The sequence below is a fragment of the Medicago sativa genome, chromosome 8, assembly GCF_051527215.1.
Source record: "Medicago sativa cultivar Bolivia chromosome 8, Bolivia_mono, whole genome shotgun sequence".
NCBI lineage: Eukaryota > Viridiplantae > Streptophyta > Magnoliopsida > Fabales > Fabaceae > Medicago > Medicago sativa.
The window spans coordinates 75,706,582-75,730,729 of record NC_140756.1 but is presented as its reverse complement, the minus strand read 5'-3'; the positions used below and the strand labels follow the sequence as shown (position 1 = coordinate 75,730,729).

Below are 24,148 nucleotides of genomic sequence, written 5' to 3'. Positions count from 1 at the left end.
GTTTCATCATCAAAACAAAGCTAAAATTCGATTCCGATTCCGATTTCCATGGCGACACCTAATCAAGAGACAATTGACACATTCATCAGCATCACCGGTGTTTCTCAACCAATTGCACTGCAAAAGCTTCAGGTACCTTTTCCTTATTCACTTTTCTGATTACAAATTGTTATTACTCTTTAGGTTTTAATTATATTGATGTTAAAAAGCGATTGAATTTTCAATTATGGTTTATCTAATCAATAGGGTTTTTGTGTTCAGTTGTTTTTAGTTAATTTTTTTAATGAAAATTTGTATTTTTCCCTCTGGAATTATATTTGTTGAATGATCAATGAGGCTCGATTTGTATATAATTTTTCTATTATTTTTTAAGTAAAATTTGTATACTTAGTTAGATTAAATTTATTAAAATGTCTTGGTTAGATTGTTGAGTACTTGTTTGTGTCACTATAATCAGTTCTATGATGTTGGATGAATCTGAGAGAATGAGCATAAAATTCTATGATCCTTGCTGTCAATATGGGATCTTGTTGACTTAAAGCTAGAGGAAAATAAGATTCCTAGATTTAATCTTGCTTTGTTATTGCTGATTTCTGAATTTGGCCTTGTTTTTAAATTATCTTATTTCACCATTACAGTTTTCTTCTTGTTTTTGCAATATGTCTTTGAAGAAAAACAACTTATGCAAGTAGTTATCTCGGATGATTTAGGGCCTGTTTGGATTGGCTTATTTTTGAGCTTATGCAAAACAACTTATGCAAATAAATAAGCTTTTATGTATTATTCATAAGCTTGTCGAGGTAGTTTATGAAAAAACAACTTATGAAGATACAATTTTCGTAGTGACAACTTATGAATTAAGCCAATCCAAACATGCCATTAGTTTCTTATATTGTTGATCAGATACTTGTATGTTAGCGTTAGATCTTACTCTTGGTTCTTGTGATTGAAGTTATAGACAAATAATCTGTCCTCTTATGCTAGTTTGCTTCTAACTACTCTACACCGATATTGTTTACTTTCTCATAAAACTAGTGTATAGAATAAGTTCTCTTTAATGGTGTTGGAGGTTGCTTATATATATCCTCTGCATTTGTAAACATTTTTTTTCATGGCAGGAGCATGGTGGTAGTCTTAATGAAGCTGTTAATGCATATTTCAGCGAAGGAGACAGAAATTTGATGGCCAGGTATGCCTTTTTTCATGCATTAGAAGCAAGTGATCACTTAGAAATGTACCTTGTCACTATGGTGTTACATTGTATTATTAATATTTTCAATCTACCCATTCATCATTGTTTTTTTTGATATTGATGGCCGGCCTCTCATGACAGCTCTGCCGCCGTTCCCCAAGGAGATTTCATGGATATTGATGATCAACATGATGAAATTCTTAGACCTCCATCTCTTTTATCTTTTGCAAGAAATCTCGATCCATTTTCTCTTATTGATCCTACAATTGGGAGAAGTATACTTGATACTCATCTTGGTGCAACAAACCAGGCGCCGTTTGTCACTCATCCAAGAGAGGTAAGGCAAATTCCGATAGAGGATAAGGATGGTAGTCAATCAACTCCTCAAGCTGGCCATATTCCAATAGTTGAAGATGTTACTGGAACTGTTCATGCCCAAGGTCCAGATATACATGGGAGTGTCATAGTACTTGATGATGATGATGATGACAATACTCTGCCTGCTCCGACTAATTCTTCACCTGACAGTAGTGCGAGACCTAGTGCTCCCACATTGGAGAATTTACCAGATAGCAGCAATGACATAGAAGAAGAAATGATTCGCGCAGCCATTGAGGCATCCAGACGAGAGGCTGAGGAAAATTACAGCAATCATGAAGTTGACAGACAAATTGTATGCCTATTTCTTAATTGTTTTTTCCGGGCTCCTCTAATTTTATATGTTGTATTAATTTGTATTTCCCACATGGTGCAGGACGTGAGTGAATCTGGGCCTAACCCAAGGCAATCACTTTTAGAGGATCCTGAGCTTGCTCGTGCAGTTTCATTATCCTTGAAGGTACACCTTTAAGTTGTGTTCTCTTATTTTTTCAGTGACTATTTTGAGAAATTTTACCAGTGTTTTACAACCAGAACAGCCCGGTGCCGTAACTTTGACTTTATTTTTTTTATATTGGAAATTTGGAGCCTGAATTGCTTCTGACATGAAATAAATCCAGACAGCAGAGCAAGAAAAAGCACGGCGTGTACAAGAAGGTGATGCTGGAGCACCTACGGCAGGGCCATCTAAGACACAAGGAGTTGACTTAGGGGAAGTATCTTCAAATGGAAGGTAAATTATTTTTTGTCCTGCATGTTGTCCACCTGTGGCTGCTGCAATGAATTCAGCAGTAGCATTTTTCTTAATGACATTTATCTTTTGACTGTTATATATGACATGGTACTGTGGTAGTAAATATGGTCATTGTAGATTGCAGGCAGGAGAAGATGAAGATGAAGAAGATGAAGATGTAGAGGAGATGCCTTTGGTTAGGAACAGGTCTACTAGACATGTGTCACTTAGCTCCACAGGGTCAGGCAAAGATGCTGAATTAATCGAGTCCAGCACACTGGCAGGCACAACAGTTCCGGAAAGCAGCAGTCCTCCGCATAATGACAATTCCTTCCCATCTGATGAAGTATAGTCCTTCACTTTATGAATTTTCAGAACGGGATAAAACTCTATTTACTTGTCATGTCATTTGAACTTGTACTTGCATCCTAATTTTCAATATTTACAGTGGGGTGGCATGTCTTCAGTGGAACATGATGAAGCAGTAATGCTTGAGGCTGCAATGTTCGGTGGAATCCCGGAAGGAAGTGGTTATCGCCGTGCTTATGCACCACATGAGTTCATGCAGAATAGGGGTTTCCATCCTCAGCCCGCACCTCTTGCATATCACCCTCCTTCACCATCATTGGAGGCTCAGCGCTTGATAAGGGAACAACAGGTGTCACTTATTTCTTACATAGGTTAAAGTTTCTTACATAGGTTAAAGTTATAGGTTTTACGAGATGGTCTAATTGTGGCTATTGCTGTCTATGTTTATTTGATGCAGGATGATGAATACCTTGCATCATTAGAAGCAGACAGAGAAAAAGAATTGAAGGCCATTGCGGAAGCTGAGGTTGCTCGCGAAGAGGAAAAACAGAGAGCAGAAGAATCTCAAAGAAAGTTGCAGGAAGAGCAGGTAACAATAAATCTGTAACTAATTGCATGGTTTTTTCATTGCAATTAGTTATACTGGACTATACAAAGTCTATTAAACTCATACTTTCCTATGGATAGAAATCAAATTCCCATTTCGGTGTTGCTTACTCTTGCATTTTCATAAACTGTCAGGAATTGGAAGCACAGTTAGCTGCCAAAGAAGTCTCTCTACCACCAGAACCATCCTCTGATGATGACAGTGCTGTGAATCTGATGGTAAAAATGCCAGATGGCAGCCGTCGTGGGCGCCGATTCCTAAGATCTCATAAGCTCCAGGTAAAGATGCCTGTTATAAAATATGCTGCTAGTGTTTTCCTCCTTTATTTGGTGCATACATGCTAAACTAGTCTTATCCTGAAAATTTTCAGTCTCTTTTCGACTTCATAGATATTGGTAGACAGGTCAAACCAAGCAGTTACAGACTGGTGAGAAATCCCAACTTTCTGCCTATCATTCTTATCTTAAAATTTAGATCCTAATTATTCAGAAAAATGATGATTTTTTTGTTTTGTTTCTGTTGGTTATTGTTGGGGCAGGTAAGACCATATCCTAGGCGTGCCTTTGGTGTTGAGGAAAGTGCTGTGACATTGGACGAACTTGGCTTAACCAATAAGCAAGAAGCTTTGTTTTTGGAGTTAGTCTGATCCCTTGTGAAAAAAAGCTAGAAGATAAACTATTGAACTCTTTAGTTAGTTTATTAAAATATGAACCAATACACAAAAGAACGTTGCATTTTAATCTGGTTTTGTGCTATATGATGTTATTTATGAATTTAAAGATCTACAATGAGCGTGTGCTTTTACTTATCATGGAAATATTCGTGGATGCTTTGTTGTAGGTTATACAGTATTCTGCAGTATCTGCATATGATTAGAATAATTCATGATTAATAAAATTGTAACCATCTCTTCCCCTGCAAATAATTTAAATCCAATTTAGATACGGCTATTGTTTATTGACATTTTTATTAACCAAGGAAAAAAACTCTTTGAAATTGATTTTTTTTCCTTTGAAATTGATATTAATTTTTATGTATAAATTATTATGAAAGAAAATTTTACTCATTTTTTACATACTCATTTTATATCTTCAAAAGAGAATTTGAAAAGTGAACAAGAGAGAAACGACTTAAAATCTAGTTTTTACACAATTTTTTATGGTCTAACTAAGGTGTATTTACTCAACCAATTTCCTTAAAGATCTGTTTTTCTTGAATGGATATTCAAGTAAATTTTGGACTGGTTCTAATTCCATTGATTCGTACCCAATACTCCACCACGAGCAAAATGTGAGGCATAGAAGGGAAATGCATTTTCCGTGCCAAATAGATCTTTTATTTCGGACTGATTAAAACTTACAATGGTTTTCTACTTTAAAAGTGGTGATGGGTGTGTGTGGGGGATGGGGGGGTGGTGGTTGGGGTAAAGTACGCTAAAAATCACGGTCTGTTTTATGAAAGAGTACAAGAGAAACGTAACTACCAGCAGGAAAAGATTTTACTCAAACTTAGTTCAAGTACCTTTTTTTTTACTTACATAAACTCAATTCAAATACATTTAGAGGTACATTTAGAGGTTTAAGTACGTTTGCACAAACTCATTTTAAGTACATTTACATTTACTATTTTTTTTAACATCAATTTTTTTAGATAATAATATAAGTACAAATGGTATTTAACCCACAAGCCAAGAAAAGTACAAGGGATACTCGTCTCACGTATAACAAAAACCATATATCAAGCATTAAGACAAAGAAGAGGATTAAAATACCATTCAAACAAGGTCCCTCTTTTTTCCTAGCAAGAAACCATTTCCATGATATTACTTTGATGACTTCCACTATTTCCTCCACCCCCAAATGTTTTGAAGAAAAAATAGCTTCATTCCATGCTTCCTAAATCTTCTAAATTGTTGTGTGCCAAATAAGTGTTAGATCTTTCCGATGCTTTTTAGAAGGATGAGAAATAATCTAGGAGGACAAAAGTCATGTTATAAACATCAATCAATCAAATATGTTTTTTTTTTCATATTACTGAGAATAATTTTTTCAATCATAAAACAAACACTTCATTACTGTTAGATTTTGGGAAATTATAGGTTGACACCTTTTTTTTTCCATGCCACTTATATACCACTCCAAATAATTTTTTTAATTTATATTTTTTTCCCTTTTATCAATTCATTTATCTCTCATCCACTAAATAAATGCCACATAAAGGTGTACAATGGAGAGTTGTCACTCTAGATTTTATACCGTAAGAAAAACGGCTCGATTTAATAAACAAGTAAATGATTGTAATTAAAAAAACAAATCTCTACTACTTATGATTGTAATTTGTTTTTTTTGAAGGATCCTCATGATTGTAATTTAAAAACAAATCACTACTACAGTACTACTTAATTATTTATAAATAACAAATCAACCATTATAACAAAATAAAATAAAAAACAGGTGTATATATATTTTTTTTGAAGGAAGGTGTATATCTTGGATTACATCCTCCCACTAATTTCAAGGAAAAAGTATCTTAGTATACACTAACAAAAATATTGTTAGGACTTTTTTTTCAATATATATATATTGTTAGGATACAAAATCCGCATCAAGACCATATGTATAATCGTTTTTCTCTTTCCTCAATTCCAACGTCACACACATTTGAGTTGTATTTTATATGATGTTTGATATAATTATGACTTTTGTGTGTCTAAATAACACACACCTTATAAACTAATTATAAGATGTTACACTTTAATTCATAACTAGTATGGACACCCGTGCCAAGCACGGGCTAGAATATCGTCATACTTAATGGAGATAACATTAAGATGAAGAAAATGTCAGTTAAAGTCTAACACTGGATAAAAGAGTTCAGGTTGAACAACAAATAAGTAAAAAAAAAAAATCATACTTAAGCCTTTCGGATGAAGATGTATCATTCTCACTTATCTGATTTCTATTTTTTAAAACGTGTGGATCCACATCAGTGTTGGCTCGCTCAAAATGCACAACAGTTGCATTATATCCTATTTCAACATTTTGGTGGAGTAGGAGTGGTATCATTCTCACTTATTTTGGGGGAGTGGTATCTTTCTCACTTATTTCGGTGATCGATCACGGGCACATAAAGTCTGACACAATGGAGAGATGTTAATGTGTCAAATTCGAGTTAAAGTTTCACATTTTATGTAAGAGTAGATGTTGAGAGAGATGTTAATGTGTCATGTGTGAGTGAAACTTCTACTTTTGATATTGAACAACATATATGTGAGATGGCCAATATACCTAATGTCTTTAGGTTTCGGATGGAGATGTGGTTTTCATCGTACATATGAGGTTTCTCATATTCAAATGTGACAATCCAATCCATTGTAGGATTTATCTGAAATCCAAACACTATAATGATATTTTTTTGTTTTGGGATGTCATTTGCTTAATTTTATTATATTAAATTTAAGTTTTTTGATGTCATTCACCTTAATGCAATGTCTTTGTCTAACTTTAATTATTTTAAATTATTTCATTTTGGTCTTCGGTGGGTCACAGTATAAACAAGTGTAGAAGCATTATGTTGAGTCGACAAAATACATACTTATTAGACAATTTGAGTGAACATGCGGTGTCAATATCACCTGTGTGGTTGCTCTTAGTCTAATACAGTGATCCAACCTAATTTAGGCTCCATCTATCATTCTAACATTAAGATGAATTACTTTGCTGGTGTTTGAATGTCATTTATTAATTATTTTATCTAAAAAAATAGTATTTAGATGTCATTCGCTTTCATGCTATTTTTATTCAACCTCTATCATTTCAAACTCATTCACGCCTGGTCTTTTGAATGATTTGAAAATAGAAGAATCTTTATAACGATTGTGATTTGACAAAATACATGTTTACTAAACTCATTTTAAAATGCTAATTTTTTACCCAAAAACCTTCAACTCCTTCAAGAAACCACTTCCAGCCCACGTTTTTGAACATGTTGTGTCTCTGTTTGACATTAATTGACTATGTCACATAATTACATGCACGGATGGTTGCACACTTGATTAAGATATGTTAATATGTCAAGTGTGATTGTACATTGTACATTGGATGAAAGAGTAAATTTTCAACAACATATAAGTGAGATGCTCCATGTACCTAATGCCTTATGGTTTTGTGTTAAAATGCGGTATCAATCTCACTTGTATGGTTGATATTGGCCTAATATAAATATTCATATTAGTGTAGGTAGGCTTACCAGGAATCTCAATATTATCCCAACATTATGATAAACATTTTTGTTAGTTTTTGGATGTCATTTGCTTGATTTTTTTTATCTCAAATTTTATTTATTGGAAGTCATTCGCTTTCAGGTTATATTTTTTATTCCACTTCTATTATTTTAAAATCCTTCACTTTTGGTCTTTGGTGAGATTACAAAGAAAAACTGGATACTGTTATGCTGAGTTGACAAAATACACGCTTGTTAGAGTTTTTAAAATAATGTAATTTTTTTATTTTAATTTTTTGTTAAAAAATTTGTCCAAAAATATACAACTCCTTCAACAAACACGTCCAACAACTACTTTATTCTCTATATTCACTGACAACGCATAAACCCCTTTTTTCTTATTATTTCTTTCATTTCAAATTCCTTTTATGTCTTCTCAATTTTTCTAGTTTATTTTTTCTCTTCTTTTCTCCATTTTCAGGAAAGGAACAAAAATCTTCCTTCATTAAATCACCACCAACCCACTTTTTTTTTACTATGTTACACCTTCTCTAGTCTTATTTAGCTGTGCTACCAGATCATATGCAGAGAGTCTCAAACTTAAGGGATAATTATTATTTTTTAAATAAGCTAAATTAGCCCAGCCAATTTAGCATTGGGTCCCAAGTCAATACCACCAGACTTACCCAAGTTGGTTAAATGATAGATATTAATATGTCATATCTAAGTTAAAGTTGCACATTAGATTGAAGAGCATAAGGTGATGAACATATAAGTAAGATGACCCCATATACTTAATACCTTGAGAATTTGGATGTGGTGTCAATCTTACTTTTGTGTTTGCTCTTAGCATAATGTGATTATCCTATCCTGTTTAGGCCCATACATAAGTCCCAACATTATAATGATCTTTTTTTTTTGTCATTTTCTTGATTCTTTTATTTTAAAATTTAGTTTATATCATTTGCTTTAATTCTATTTTTTTAATCCAACCTTCATTATTTCCATTTCCTTCACTTATGGTCTGACAATAGCAAAACATAGATGTGTTATGTGTTATGTGTTCTCAACCTTAATTGTGTGGTTGCTCTTATACTAATTTAATGATTAAATCCAGTATAGACTCCTCCTTGGAGTATCAACATTATGATTAACTATTTTGAAAGTATTTGGATGTCATTTTTAAAAAAAAAATATCTTAAAATTTAGTTTTTTGATTTTATTCGCTTTCATAATATTTTTTAGGCTTAATTGCAGTTTAACCCCCTAACTTTTATAAAATTGCAATTTTGGCCCCCTAATAAAAAAAACTACAAAACAGCCCCCTAAGTTCTGCATCTGTAGCAGTTTTTGCCCCCCAAGACAAAAAAATAAATAACACGGGGCACCTCACTTAGGGTGCCACGTCAATGTAGACCGAGTCAAAGTTGGCATTGGGGGCTAAAACTGCCACAGATGCAAAACTTAGTGGGCCGTTTTGTAGTTTTTTTCTTTTGGCTTAATTGCACTTTTGCCCCCTATATTTTGCCAATTGTGCGATTTTGCACCCCATTGTTTCAAACGAGCGATTTTGCCCCCTATATTTTGCCAATTGTGCGATTTTGCACCTCATTGTTTCAAACGAGCGATTTTGCACCCCATAGTTTTCCCCCTTTCTGATTTTGCACCCCAAAAAATCAAAAAAATATTCAGTTTTTTTCCAAAAAATTTAAAAAATCGAAAAAAATTTAAAAAATTAGAAAATATAATCAAATTTTTTTAAAATTCTGGAATTTAATTTTCAAAATACAAAAAAAGTAAATTTTCAAAATTTTAAAAAGGTCAGATTTTTTTAAAAAAATTTAATTTTTAAAAATCTGGATACCAATTTAAAAAAAGGTCAGATTTTTTTAAAAAATTCTGGAAAAAAATTTAATTTTTAAAAATCTGGATACCAATTTAAAAAAAGGTCAGATTTTTTTAAAAATTTTGAAAATTTACTTTTTTTTGTATTTTGAAAATTAAATTCCAGAATTTTAAAAAAAATCTGATTATATTTTCTGATTTTTTTTTTCTAATTTTTTAAATTTTTTTGATTTTTTAAATTTTTTGGAAAAAAACTGAATATTTTTTTGATTTTTTGGGGTGCAAAATCAGAAAGGGGGAAACTATGGGGTGCAAAATCGCTCGTTTGAAACAATGGGGTGCAAAATCGCACAATTGGCAAAATATAGGGTGCAAAATCGCTCGTTTGAAACAATGGGGTGCAAAATCGCACAATTGGCAAAATATAGGGGGCAAAAGTGCAATTAAGCCTTTTCTTTTTAGGGGGCCAAAATCGTAACTTTGTGAAAGTTAGGGAGTTAAAACTGCAATTAAGCTGATTTTTTATTCAACCTTTGTCATTTCAAAATCCTACATATTTGGTCTTTGGTTGAAATGCAGATGTGTTATTCTAACTTGACAAAATACATTTTTATGATGATAGTAATGTTTGAAAATATATATATTCGTTACTATAATTATATACATGTCAGTTTTACAATATTTAATTAATTGTGAGATTAATTTTTTTTATATAATTATAATGATATTTTGTTATCATGTACGCATCAAACACATGATAAGATTTTTGTTATCATGTCTATATCATATCATGTCTCTATTGAATTTCATATTCTATCATATCTCTATCCTATACCGACCATCAAAGAGGGTTTGGTCTAGCTGTGTAAAGACATACTTTAAATTTAAAGGTTACAGGTTTTGAGCCCTTCTAGTATCTTTGGAGGTATGCAAATGTAAATACTAAATAACTTAGTGAGTGCTCTTTTATCTCTAAGATTTTTTCTACCTTATACAAAATTAACATTCATTCACCATAAAAAAAAATTTACCAACAAAAAATTCACTATGACTTTTATTTTTTTTAATAATGGCGTTAAATGTCATACCCAAGAATCATTATGGTCCATTGATCATTATGAAGTTTTTTGTGTTAAAAGATATTTATGATCATTATTATTATACTATTAAAAGACGTTTTTATGTCAAGCACGTGAGAATTTTCTTCTTTTTAATTATTATTTATTTGTTTATTTTTTATTAGTGAATGAAATGTTTTTTTTTGGAAATTATGAGATTAAATGATATACACTGTCAATGTTTGTTTTACACTAACATCCAGTCACACAATCAATTATCAGACACAATAAAAATAAATTTAATATAATTTTCGTTATAGACTTAAAATTATTAGCCTTTAAGTTTTTTATTTTTCAAAATATTTATTATATTAATTTTTTGATTTTATTGGGGTATATTTTAGGCTTTCATGAAATATATATGTTGTTTTTATTGTAATTGGATTTTTAAAAAAAAAACCTGTTTTAAAATACTTAAAATTTTCCTTAAAAAAATACTTAAAATTTACTGAAAATGAATTTAATAATGTTAAAAGTAATGCGGTAATTTATGGAATTGTGATTCAATTTGATTGTCTCTAAGAATAAAAAGACTCATCATTTGATCAGATTAATTATCCATTCTATGATCAATTTGGCTTCACCAAAATAAAGGGAGGTGGTTAATAATGTTAAAATAATCTTATGGGCATGGTTTGATTTGATGAAGGATAAAAAAACGGTTATATAATTTTTTATTTAAAAAATGGATGAATTGGTATAATAAGGGTTGGAGTACTTATTGTAGTCTCTAATTATATATCATTTTTCTTATTAAAATTCAAACATTTAAATATCTAATTGTCATTCATTTTTATTTTGATAAAATATCTTCTTTAATTTTGATTTAATGCACATGATGATTATAAAAATCGATTAATTTTTTTAGATGATTTCCTAAATAAAATAATCCATGATAAAAATACCAAAAATAGAATCTCATACAAATAAAAATATATAATAATCATTTCTTAAAAAGATAATACACCAAAAATGGAAATTCTAGTAAATAAAAGTATGTAATAATCATTTATAATTATAATAGAAATTCCCACAACGATTCTTTAGAAAAAAGAAATTTTCACGACGATCAGCTTGTCATTAATTTCCACTTATAATTGGAGGTTCACCATAAATTTTATTTATTTTTTGTTCAATTTTAAATTAGTAACCACATAACATAAAAAAGTGAAAATTACCTTTAATTCCCAAATTTTCTATAAAGATGAAGTCCATACTTTGATTGATTCTATTCTAAATTTTTTGGTTGGGATACTTTGTTGCAAGTTTTGCTAAAAAGAACAACAATGAAATTAGGTCATGTTTCGACATCTTATTGGATAAAGTCAACCCAAAATTCCAACTTTAAAAAAATCATGAAAGAAACATGAGTAGAAGAGCAAAGATTGATATATCAGACATAATAGAAAGTCAATCCCATGATTTTTATAGGATTAATTCCCTATGAAGTTAAAAACCGTTAATTTAGCGTCGGTATTTCCAAAAGTTTAATGCATTTCTTTTTGACCAAGGGTGTGTACGCTTGTGCGAAGTTTTACATTAAGCTAACAATTTTTTTTCTAGAGATATCATCTCTCAGTTGTGTGCTTGACGATACTTAATTTGAAAAACATCCACAAATATATTTTTTTAAACCTTTGTTGCACTAAATATCCATAACTTTATTTTGACACAGATGCAGAAAGTCATTGAAGAAACATGGAACAATGTTACAAATAATGAGAGAACTAACAGAACACAAATCATTGGGTTATTCAACATCATAAAATATACTCTCTTCATTTACTATTATAAGAGGAAGACGAAAACCAAAGGATCATATCATATAAGAAAAGAAAAAGAAAAAAAAATAGTGGCTCGTCATTCTAGGGTTTGCCGTGCAGTTTCAATCAATTTGAGGTAAAAAAAATCGAATAATCAAATCAAAGTATGATCTAATGCGAAAGGTTTTCACAAAGGACATTCAAACATATGCAACGATATTAGATTTTGTGATTTTCAGTTTTTATACCAATTTATGATTTTCTTTTGAATCGGTTTATATTCGAACACTCATAACTCGTCATTAGTGTGATTAGTTAGACACTTGCAACAATATCAATATTACTGCTAGCATTTTTACAATCTCAATGCAAATAAAACTACTTAAAATTCATTTAACATCAGACACTTTAATCAAATTTGTAATATATACAACTCTTAAAATATAAAGCTTGATTAAAATATTCTACTCTCTCCAAATTCTTTCTTTTGTTGAGAGGAACTTTACAAATCCATGTAGTCAAACTTCAATTATTGCATCCTTGCGCTTCATCTTTAATTGTATCCACATAACTGGAAAAATAGAACAAATCAATAAAATTCCGTTAAAACCAAAGAACAATTGGTCGAAGAGCTAAAGAAGAAAAGTTGAACAAAAAATTAGGTAAAAAAACTATAAAAATATAGAGAGATAGAAAGAGGATTAAAATATAAAATAATAGATTTAAATAAATTGCAAACCCAAAGTAGTCAAGAACCAAAAACAAATATGTAATATTTAGAGAATAAGGATGAAACACTATTTATGGGCACTATGAAGAAAAATAATACAATTTTTTTAATAAAAAATGGATACAAACTATAAATGAACAAACATGATTTTGAAATAATTTTAAATTCTATAACTGAATGTTAAAATGATGTGAGGAATGGTGATGGTTGAAGTAATATTTATAAGGAAAAATTCAAAGCATGGTGAGATCCGAGAAGTAATGTTGAAATTATAAACAAATATCTATTAAATAGTGGTTAAAAGTATGTTTGAACTTTTTGTACACAAATACTAATGGAAGAACGATTAGCACACATCTATGAACATTAGACAAATACAGGCATCAAACCAGCACTAACATGTCGACATCGTCAATAATCTAAGAAAATAAAATATTTGAATCCACTTACCTTGTTACACTTGAGACTATGATTTTCATCTAATTGATTTTTACTATATCATATCTTCGTGATTGAAAATATGATCGTGATTCAAAATATGCTACCTAACAACCGGAAGAGGAAAAAAAATGGCGTTAAAGCTTGGAAGAAACGTATGGAAAAGAAGAAGGATAAAAAAATATGTTCATTTTTTCAGGTTTGACTATGAAACAAATTAAAAAAATGTAATGAAAGTTAATAGCATTTACATCTTTCAAAAAAAAAGTTAATAGCATTTACACGCCATTAAATCATCCATTTTTTAGTCAACATTTACGTTTTAATCACATAAAAATAAGAAGGAATAAGGAATATTCTTTGATGAGAGAGATGAAAAATGCTAGATGAATAACATTAAATGCTAGATGAAAAATATGATGCCAAGTGTACTATGGCTCATAGATGTATCCTTTTGTATTATATAGAGATGACTAATAGAGGTTTATAACTTGGTCTGAGTAGACTCTGATCATGTCAATTTTTTTTTTTTTTTTTTTTTAAATTGATAAGATCGTTTTTAGAGATCATTTAAAAAATCTTTTAGACCAACTAAATTGATTCTAGCTCGACACTAATATAGTAAGCTAACCAAATCGATCAAATCCATCCATGCATATGCTGACCCACCAGACCGAGACGAACGGGACTACATCTCATGCAAATGCAAGCATGAATGATGATGACAAAAAACACACTACCCTGGAAATTGTACCCAAGAAAAAAATAAACCAACTCTATTATAGTCTAGTCTGTATAGCAAAAGTAACGGTCATGTGTAAACGGATATTAGGGGACAATAAAATAGACGTGGCACGTGACCAGCATCAGTTTCATTTTCATGATATATTTATCCGTACACCAACTCCTCATACTCTAACGGTAATATTTGACCGACATTCATCAACGGTCATATATTTCTTCCCTCACTCACCTCTTCACCGTTAGATCTTCATCAAAGACCCCACAACCAATCTTCCTTTTACAAAACCATGCCGTCATCTTAATTCTCATGTTGGTAATTCAACCCACTCGTAGGGCCATAAAAAAAAGATCAACAAATAGTTTTCTACTATCATCATGATGGAGACATGAACAACATCAACAACAACATCTTCAACAACAACAACAACAACGTAAGATTAAGATATTAGTGTGTTTTTTTTTGGTAAAAGGTTGTATTGCATGGTAGCTTCTTCAAGGGTTGGTTGCAATTGCAAATGCAAAATGATGAAGTTGTTCAAAGTTGCTAATGCGGGTTTCAATATTTCTCAGGACTTGTTCATCAGCCACAAATTCCAAGGTGTATGTTTCTATTTCTCTTCCTTTTTTCTCCTTAAATTTGCCAAAACCACACACCATTTTCAAATGAACTTTGTTTGAGTTTTCTGGAATCCGATGATCTTTTTTTGTTTGTGCTAGGTAATGTTGTTTTGATTTGTTAAACTTTCTAAATATTCTTTCATTCTTTTCTGCATATATATAATAACTATATATTCTTTTGTTATTATTACTACTACAAATTCATTATAATTATAGAACTAGCACTCACAATCACAGTCACAGATTCAATTCATATAGGAACACTTTGTTTGAATTTGTAAAGAAAGAAAATTAAAGTTTGATTGGATTTTCTTTGGATTTTATACATTCATCGGATTCCTTTTTTTATAATCAGAATTTGAAAGGATTTTTTCACACACACACTTAGATTGTGACACTGCATTTCTCTTCTCTTTTGTAACATACACATGCAAATTGAGTTTTAGGGGAAAAAACCGAAAACAAAACAAAATTTCTTCCACATTTGATCACTAAATTGAGAGAAAGGGGAAGAGAAAAAACAGAAGCAGAAGCATTGGGGTGAGTGAGGAAACAAAGGTGACAAAAACCATAGACGATGTTGGCTGGTTGTTCTAGCTCGACATTGTTGTCACCAACTCACAGATTAAGGAGTGAAGCATCAGCACAGTTTCAAGCTTGTCATTTTCAGTTACCATCAATGAGCACACAGAGATTGGACTTACCTTGTAGCTTCCCTCGTAAAGACGGTTCTTCGCGTTCGCAGCAGCCGTTGAGGCCGGTGGGGATTTCAGTTGAGAAGCCTGAAGTCAAGAACAGCAGCAGCAGTACTTGTTCTCTGCAGCAGAACATTCGGTTACCACCTTTAGCAACAACTGCTCAGACATTGGGAGAGATCAAGGATGAGGAGTTTTGGGAGAAGGGTGGGAGGAGTTTGAAGAGGCTTGCAGAACATGGATCTTTGGATGAGTCTTTTGCAAATAGAGCTAAGAGGAAAAAGGGTAATGGTGGTGATGAGAATTTTGATGAATTTGAAAGGGAAAGTTTCAGTTTGGCACAATTTGGAGCTGGAAACTTTTGGTCTGTCCACAGTTTTGGAGGGTTTAATAGTAATAGCCCTTCCATTCCTTTCTCTTTGAATTGTTCTGGAGATGAGGAAAGGGTTTGTTTTGCTCCTGCTGAAGTGATTTCTGCACCTTTGCCTTTGTCTAACAATCCTTGGCTTGAATCTGCTGTAACAAAGATCACCAATTTTGGTGAGGGTAGCCACCAACATCAACATCATCATGTCAATGAAGGTTCAGTCTCCAATGGTTCATCAGAGAGTCAGAGTTTGAGCCTAAGGTTGAATGAGAATGCATCAGAACATGAAGAGGGTAATGGTTCAGGGAATCCTTATCAGCATGAAGGAACTGAAGTGGAGACAGGAGAAGAGGACGAAGAAGAGGAGCATCGCGGTTTTGAGCTTTTGAGCTTGCTGACTGGTTGTGTTGATGCTATTGGGTCAAGGAATGTGGCTGCAATCAACCATTTCATTGCAAAATTGGGGGATCTTGCATCTCCAAGGGGAACTTCCATAAGCCGAATTTGTGCTTATTTTACCGAAGCCTTAGCCATCAGAGTCACTAGGCTTTGGCCTCATGTTTTTCAAATCAGCGCTACTTCTCGTGATTTTGACAGGGTGGTGGATGATGATGAAACTGTCACTGCATTGAGGCTTCTAAACCAGGTTACACCAATTCCCAAGTTTCTTCATTTCACATCGAATGAGATGCTGTTGAGGGCTTTTGAAGGGAAAGAAAGGGTTCACATTATCGACTTCGACATAAAGCAAGGACTACAATGGCCTAGCTTGTTCCAAAGTTTAGCTTCAAGGGCCAATCCTCCAAGCCATGTTCGAATCACGGGTGTGGGGGAATCGAAGCAAGAGCTGAATGAAACCGGAGACAGACTTGCTGGTTTTGCCGAGGCATTGAACCTTCCCTTTGATTTTCATCCAGTAGTCGACAGACTTGAAGATGTAAGGCTTTGGATGCTTCATGTGAAGGAACATGAAACTGTGGCTGTGAACTGTGTTTTGCAGCTTCACAAGACACTTCATGATGGTAGTGGAGGAGCATTGAGAGACTTTTTGGGCCTCATTCGTAGCACCAATCCTACAATTGTTGTTATGGCAGAGCAAGAAGCGGAACACAATGAGGCGAGGTTGGACTCAAGAGTCTGCAATTCATTGAAATATTACTCAGCGCTGTTTGATTCAATTGATCACAGTGGCCTTCCACTGGAGAGTCCGATGAGGATCAAGATAGAGGAGATGTTAGCTAGGGAGATAAGGAACATTGTTGCTTGCGAAGGAAGGGACAGGTTGGAGAGGCACCAGAGTTTTGGGAATTGGAGAAAGATGATAGTGGAGCATGGAGGGTTCAGATGCATGGGAGTCACTGATAGGGAACTGATTCAGAGCCAGTTTCTGTTGAAGATGTATTCTTGTGATAATTACAGTGTTCACAAGCAGGAGCAGGAAGGAGCAACAGCACTTACTTTGGGTTGGCTTGATCAACCTCTCTACACAGTATCTTCTTGGACACCGGTTGACGTTGCTGGAAGCTCATCCTCTTTTTCTCAGCCAGCTTGAATTCATTCATTGCCACAGATTTTCTTTACTTCATACATTGTTTCAGAGTCAGATATATATACAAAGACAGCAAAAGGGTAGGAGTCAGCAAGGGTATTCTTTGTTGGTAGAAAAATTGTCATTATTATTCTTTCATTCTTTATTGCAGATAAGATTTACTAGTTCAAAGAGTAGTTAGTGCAATTTATTTGTATTAATACAGCAATATTTTCTGTTCTTAAGTTATAGTCAAGTCAAGATTTCTAGATATACATTTGAAGTCAATTTCTGCTTCATTATTTCATTTTTTTTTTTATGTATTCATTATCAAGTCCTTGTACTATTTGAAGGTGAAATCAAAGTCATTACAATTCATTATTCATTCTCAAATCCTTGTAAGTTGAAGGTGAAATGAAATTCATAACAGTTCATTATTCATTCCCTTGTACTATAGTTGAATGTGAAATGAAATTCTTTGGAATTCATTATTCATGTCTACTCTAACATAACTATTTCTCATCTTGCAAGTGAAAATATTCAGTGCTTCTATAGAACATTTCACATCAAAACTAATATCAAATCGAGATAAGCAGCGGACACAGGTTCAGGTATGAAACTAATTCGGAATTTAACAACCAGGTGGAAGCAGAATTTTGTTGCAGCAGAAGTGAAGTAACTGTCACTAATACATATCTTTGTTAGTTGTTACAAGCAGAATTTTGTTTCTTGTAATACAAATAACAATATGAATCCTAAAATGTACCTTGACTTTGAAGAAGCTAAAACCGTATTTCACATCTCATATCTTTGCTGCCCACAAGCTTCATTTCATATCTCAAAGGCAGTCCTATCATGGACATTTGCTTCATTAGCCTATTTGCAGATTTGTTCCTTCAATTTGTCATCAAATTTAGGAGAAGGTGCAGCATAAACCTTCTACATATTGTACAACACTACAACTAGTTGATGCTCATACCAAAGTAATCAATCATGCAACTTTTTATTCAGTAATGCTTTCCTTTCTAGCTTCGCTTTTTTTTTTTGAGAGACTTTCTAGCTTCGCTTTTATCTTCGTTCTATCACAATTGTTCGAGAATCGCTCTTCTCCCTTTTGGTTTTGTTCATTCCCCTTTGCTTTTGTGCCTACGTGAGTTAACTCACGTTGAAAAATATCGAACGTGAGTTAACTCATGTTGGACATTTTTAAGGGGAACGAGCAAAACTAAAAGGATGAAGAGCAATTCTCCAATTGTTTATTACGCAAGTCTTCAATCCCCTTATTAACAATTTCAAAATGAACATATTTTAGAAAATAAAAACTGAAAAATGTTTTTTTAAAAGTAAACAAAGTCTAAACTTCATGTTATCTTCAATGAAAACACTCTCAACAATTCCTATGATACCGCAGCTAATTAAGACTTCTTTTTTTTTTTTTGGATAGACAGCTATTAGTTTTGTCCTATACAAAATCATCCAGATATTAATTTTTATAAATATATCAAAATTATGCAAAAAGTTTATTTTTGTATTAATACAGTAAGTGGTAACTATTTTCTTATGATCATTATCATGCTGCTGAAAGTGACCTCCTTGGCGGTACTACTACACTTGTACTCCATCATTAGCCGTTGGTGTCTGCATCAAATAATCAATGATAATTATTACAGGCAGGAAATGTTACACTTGGGTGGGTTTGTTTAATTTCGCACCTTTCTTTTGTTTTTGTTTTGAGAAAACATCTTCCTTTTGTTGTCACCACTCATTCCACGATGAGAGAAAATATCAGGGTGCAAGTTGACGGCGATGTTATCATTGGACACCGTTTTCAGATTTTTTTGTTAAATCCAAATAAGTGATAGCTGAAAAGATACATGATTTGAAGTGAAGTGGATGTTTGATATTACGATGATCATCGGACTTTAAAAAATTATAGAGTACAAATATGAAGTCATGGTTCAAACTCAAATGCCCTATAACAACAGTTAAGTTGATGGACTAGAGTATAATTTTTTGAGAAATGATATTAGTACAATCATTTTGATACAACTTTTGTACAACTTTCTCTCTCATACTCACATTATGTTTTTATTCTCTCTCTTCATTTTTCTCTCTCTATTATTTTTGACCAATGAGAAGAGAGAACAACAAAATTGTCTCAAAGTTGTACCAAAATGGTTGTCAAAATATCACTACTCTAAGTGCCCGTTTGGTTCAGCTTTGAATATAATTGATTCTGAGAGAATTGATTCTGATAGAATTGATTCTGACAGAATTGATTCTGAGAGAATTGATTTATGTTTGGATACAATTATGTAGAATTGATTAAACAAAATGATTTATGTTTGGATGCAATTATGTAGAATTGCTTTTGAATGTATAATTACTAAAATAGACATAGCTAAAGGAGAATTGATAAAGAATGAGAATTGATAAAGGGCAATAAAGTAAAATAACGTGTTGTAATAATAAAATATACAAACCTATACACGTTGTTCAAGGAGAATTGATTCTAGAAAAGCTAGAAGCTAGGATTTGTAGCTTCATGGAGAATTGCTTTTGGAGGACAAAAGCAATTCTGAAAAGCTGAACCAAACACGTTGTTTTTGGCTAGAATTGCTTTTGGCACTGTAGAGAATTGATTTTGGGCTAGAATTGCTTCTCAGAAGCCAAACCAAACAGGCCCTAACTTTTTAAATGGATGATGTATAACAAATTTTAAGATGAAATGGATGTAAATGTACAACTCTATATTTGATCCAAAAATAAATGTACAACTCTATAAAGCAAATATCGATTTTAGTTGATTTTTTTGGTATTATATTATCTTAATACCAATGTCAACAATAATGTCAACTCTATATTATATTTGTTTATTTAAATTTTAAAATATAAAACATCAATATTGAAACTGAAATGAAGAAGATGCCGAAGGTGCTCTTAATAGTTAATACTCCTTTTGTATTAGTCTCCTTTTGTTCCCATTTTGTATGTCTTGTATAATTTTGGTGGTATTAATATATAAGCTAATTCAAATAAATAAATAGTTAATATTTCTTTGTTGGATTTAATAGAGAAAGACATGATCCATTATGATCAAACTCAAAAGGTATGGTTACCATATAGTCTCAGAGGTCTATGGTCCAACCTACTTAAATTTCGACTCGGCCTCGATCGATATGTTGCCTTTGAAAGAGTTGTAATATATATATATATATATATATATATATATATATATATATATATATATATATATATATATATATCAATGAGAAGGGATTCATTGACTCCAAGAGTAAGTCTCTAGAGTTACTCTAAATCTTGGCCCTCAATTTTAATATTAATTAATGGTCATGATTAATTATTAATAATTCTTATGGTGGGATTTTTCTACACCCTCACCCTAATTATTCAACTGGAAAATACCGAATGAAGACGGCTCATATCTTCATAGCCCTGATCTTCATAACTCTCTATCTCAAGGGATTAGGTTTTTGTTTTCTTTATTTTTTTTATTTTATGAAGGGATTAGGTTATTATAATTTCACAGATGTAATTAGGTAATTCTTGATATACCTTTTTTGATCAATGGGTAACGCATACCTATTTTGAAAAATAACCTACATTTTGGTATGAGCAAACATCATACACATATCTGAAAGAGTGGGGGAATCATAAAGAAAATATATCAATAGTGATTCGTTATCATTGATGCAGGTGGTTGTGATTCATTTGTTAATATTAAGGCCATTCATTAACTTGTAATAAGTTTTGATTGAAAAAAAAATGATTGCAATTGATGGCATGATTCATTCGTTACAATTGGGAGGAGAAAGGAGCGATTCGTTTAAAAAAAAAAGTTGTAGGATCATGATGCAGGTGGCTGTGAGTTTGGAGAGAAAGAATGAGTAAAACATCATCACTATAATAATATTAATAATTAATTAAGACCATTCATTCATATTAAGATCAAGGGATATGATTTAGAGTAACTCTAAAGACTTACTTTTGGAGTTTTGGAGTCAATGGATCCCTAATATATATATATATATATGTGGGGCCATGAGCTAGATTTAATGATGTGCAAAGGTATGCATATCAAAACCAATCAGATTTAATAAAGTGGAGAAAACCACCATATTGTAAATTAAAATGCGATGTTGATGCATTTTTTATAGGTGGTAAAGTGGGGATTGGCGTGTGCATCCATGTTGACATTGGTATGTTCATAAGAGCTAAAACTTTGTGTTATTCTCCAATGGCCAATCCTATTCGTGAAAGAAAGTGAGGCTTACGGTTTGCTACAAGCAATAAGATAAATTGCAGAAATGAGTTTGGATGACATTATCTTTGAGCTTGATGCTAAAGTTGTAATAGATAGTTTCAATAATCTTTCCCAGGACTTATAGTAGATATGTTTGACCATAAACACTTGGAGCTTAATGTATGTATGTCTTCTTTTCGTTTTATTGTTAAGGTTTCCAAAATTTATGTCCAAACTCAATTGCTGAGATTTTAAGGAGACAAGTCAATGTTGTTGTTCATGATTTAATAAAGGCGACAACGTACATGACTAATCCTCAAGTTCTAGAGTTGATGCTAAGTTATATTGCTACTTTTATTGATAATGATATGCGTTAAGATTGTTTTGGTAATATTAAAACTAAAATAATCTAATTAACTTAAAACATCCATTAAAAATTAAAATACATGAGACCATTGTAAAGATTGATTTAGTGTGTGGACCAAAAATGTAGCAAGCAACGTTAGTATAAGTTGCTTAGTTATTCTACGTCTATAAATACTCGATTGTAAAGATTATTCAAAACACACGTCAAATCAATAAGATCTTTAGTTATCTTTTAGTATTTCATTGGTCGTTTTTTCTTTACTTTATTTTTATGTCTTCCTAAGTAGCAGTCCTTCCTTCAACACTGGATGCTCTTTGGAGTAGTCTAGGAACCCACAATTGAGAAAGAAAGTCGCTTTCTTGGGGCGTATCGCTTGATCTAATAATAGAATCGTTGTCTCAAATGTAAAATTAGCCTACATATCATATTAGCTAAGAAATTCATAAATCAATCAAGTTGTCACGACCTCCGCTGATCACACATTCACTCGACTGAGCCCTAAATTTTGCAAGACGACAACATATTCTACATGATATCACAAACTCATGGTTTTGTGGACTTTCCATCGTTATAAACTCTAGTTGTTGTCTTTGTGGTTCTTTTTTCTTTCTGCCATCATTAAGGTTTGCTGCCTTCTTTGTAGCCCTTTGATATTTTTTAACACTTGAAATAAATACCGATCAATTTATATGTTGTTTTATAATATCAATGAAGCATTAATATTGTTTTCTCTATTACATCCCTAAATATTTATAACTCTCTTTTTGGTTCTTTAATTTATTTTTCATGTCATTAATAGATACAATTTGGTAAAATAATAATATATTATATAGAGTCAGGATCCGTTGACACTTCTGGTGTCAACGAATCCGTTAACACCAAATCTTAACCATTTATTATGTTTAATCCAAGGGTCCTAACTATTGTGAAATTAACTCACGTGAACCGTTCTCCACTTGATCCCCCTAATCTGCACACTCGCACCTTTTCCTTTGCGCTAACCACCAAAGCTTGAAAGAACAGCAATGAAAGCTTCTTTTTCTTATCAATTATCTCAAATGCTGCCACTCCTTATTCATATTCCAACAAAGACAACACCAATTAATTTCTATGCACATCGATAATTGGCTACCACACAGTTTAATTCAAAGGGTTTTCTAATTTACTATAATCATAAAAATTGATTTTATATATTGATATAGCATGAATCCAAACATGTATTTGCTTTAACGATTCACAAGCCGGTCAATTGATTTATGAACCCCATTCCTTGACTTATGATCCTGTCTCAATTTGCTTACAATTTCATGAGTTCTACATAAAAAATTGTCATTAATTTGCGATTAATATATGGAATTAACGAAAGGGAAATGAAGATTGCAGATGATGAATGAATTCTGACAATTGGATCTAGTGGAGAAAAACAATTTGTTAGCTAAGTAAGAGTAATGAAGAATGACCTTTTTAATATACGTGTGTGTGAGCATGTGAGCGCGTGCGTGCATGTTGAGAATAATATTTAATATAGACATTATTTACCAAATGTTAGAGATTTTAAAATAACAAAATGATATTGAAATGGTTGGTTATAAACCATGTTCATTCTTCATTTTGCAATTTCCAATCCTTCATTTATAATGGCTGGTTATAAACCATGTTCATTCTTCATTTTTGATGATGTTGATCATCATTTGCTTCATTTCCAAACCTCTAGCTAGATGTTTTTCTGCCGGATTTACTCAAGAGAACAAGAAGTCAAAAAGTATCACCTTTTAAATTTGTACTATGGTTGAGACAAGTAGAGGATGTGTTACATGAAGTGCTAAATATTTTGCAATTTGAACTTAGCATTGCCAAAAAGGGAGAAACGATTCTTTTTTGTTTTTTGCTTTTTTGACGACAAGAGGATAGTTTCTTTGTTTTTTGAAGAAAAGAGGATCGTTTCTTATAACGTAGTCGTTGGATGACGCATTGGAATTTCTTTTTTTTTTTAGCAAGGTATTCTTTTATTTTTATTTTTTTTGAGTAAAGAATTCTTTTATTATTATTCTTTGTTCTTTATTTATACGAGACATATTTAATTTGGAATTCTTGTTGTTCGTTTGCTTAAATAATGTTACTCGGGCTTCAGCAAACCAGAAGTACAGTATGTTGTATATCTATAGTCTTTCATATTATTCTTTTTTGAATAAATTCTTGTATACGTATAGTCTATAATTTATTGAAAAATC

The 24,148-nt window shown here is 32.1% G+C and overlaps 2 protein-coding genes and 2 long non-coding RNA genes across 5 annotated transcripts; 2 read left to right on the top strand and 2 right to left on the bottom strand.

Moving 5' to 3' along the window:
* On the top strand, window positions 1–4,141 carry LOC146901573 (plant UBX domain-containing protein 8-like). 2 transcript variants are annotated; one of them, XM_085738069.1, is made up of 11 exons: window positions 1–132; window positions 1,119–1,189; window positions 1,334–1,865; window positions 1,947–2,030; window positions 2,191–2,303; window positions 2,442–2,649; window positions 2,752–2,961; window positions 3,070–3,201; window positions 3,354–3,497; window positions 3,590–3,646; window positions 3,758–4,141. In XM_085738069.1, the coding sequence occupies exons 1-11, from the start codon at window positions 49–51 to the stop codon at window positions 3,863–3,865; spliced, it is 1,743 nt and encodes a 580-aa protein (XP_085594195.1). In that variant the 5' UTR covers window positions 1–48; the 3' UTR covers window positions 3,866–4,141. The 2 variants fall into 2 exon arrangements, with proteins under 2 accessions (XP_085594195.1, XP_085594194.1); XM_085738068.1 differs by having other exon boundaries at window positions 2,424–2,649.
* Window positions 4,142–12,489: 8,348 nt separating this feature from the next.
* On the bottom strand, window positions 12,490–13,428 carry LOC146901572 (uncharacterized). The gene is made up of 2 exons (XR_015022690.1): window positions 13,347–13,428; window positions 12,490–12,737 (listed from the first exon to the last, which is right to left on the bottom strand). It is a non-coding gene; the product is annotated as an uncharacterized LOC146901572 (long non-coding RNA).
* An 890-nt stretch (window positions 13,429–14,318) lies between these two features.
* LOC146901571 (GRAS family transcription factor) lies at window positions 14,319–17,727 on the top strand. The gene is made up of 2 exons (XM_085732720.1): window positions 14,319–14,509; window positions 14,649–17,727. Exon 2 carries the CDS (start codon window positions 15,274–15,276, stop codon window positions 17,308–17,310), a length of 2,037 nt encoding a protein of 678 aa, XP_085588846.1. The 5' UTR covers window positions 14,319–14,509; window positions 14,649–15,273; the 3' UTR covers window positions 17,311–17,727.
* LOC146901570 (uncharacterized) lies at window positions 15,108–18,611 on the bottom strand. Its single transcript, XR_015021492.1, has 2 exons — window positions 18,053–18,611; window positions 15,108–17,965 (listed from the first exon to the last, which is right to left on the bottom strand). It is a non-coding gene; the product is annotated as an uncharacterized LOC146901570 (long non-coding RNA).
* Between the last annotated feature and the right edge of the window lie 5,537 nt (window positions 18,612–24,148).

What these genes read in the sequence shown, in the direction of transcription:
- LOC146901573 (XM_085738068.1), top strand. Translation starts at nt 49, where the DNA reads ATGGCGACACCTAATCAAGAGACAATTGACACATTCATCAGCATCACC. An exon ending in ATGAAGTTGACAGACAAATT is followed by an intron (nt 1,866 to 1,946) that starts GTATGCCTATTT and finishes CACATGGTGCAG; the next exon opens with GACGTGAGTGAATCTGGGCC. An exon ending in GAAAGTTGCAGGAAGAGCAG is followed by an intron (nt 3,202 to 3,353) that starts GTAACAATAAAT and finishes ATAAACTGTCAG; the next exon opens with GAATTGGAAGCACAGTTAGC.
- LOC146901571 (XM_085732720.1), top strand. Translation starts at nt 15,274, where the DNA reads ATGTTGGCTGGTTGTTCTAGCTCGACATTGTTGTCACCAACTCACAGA.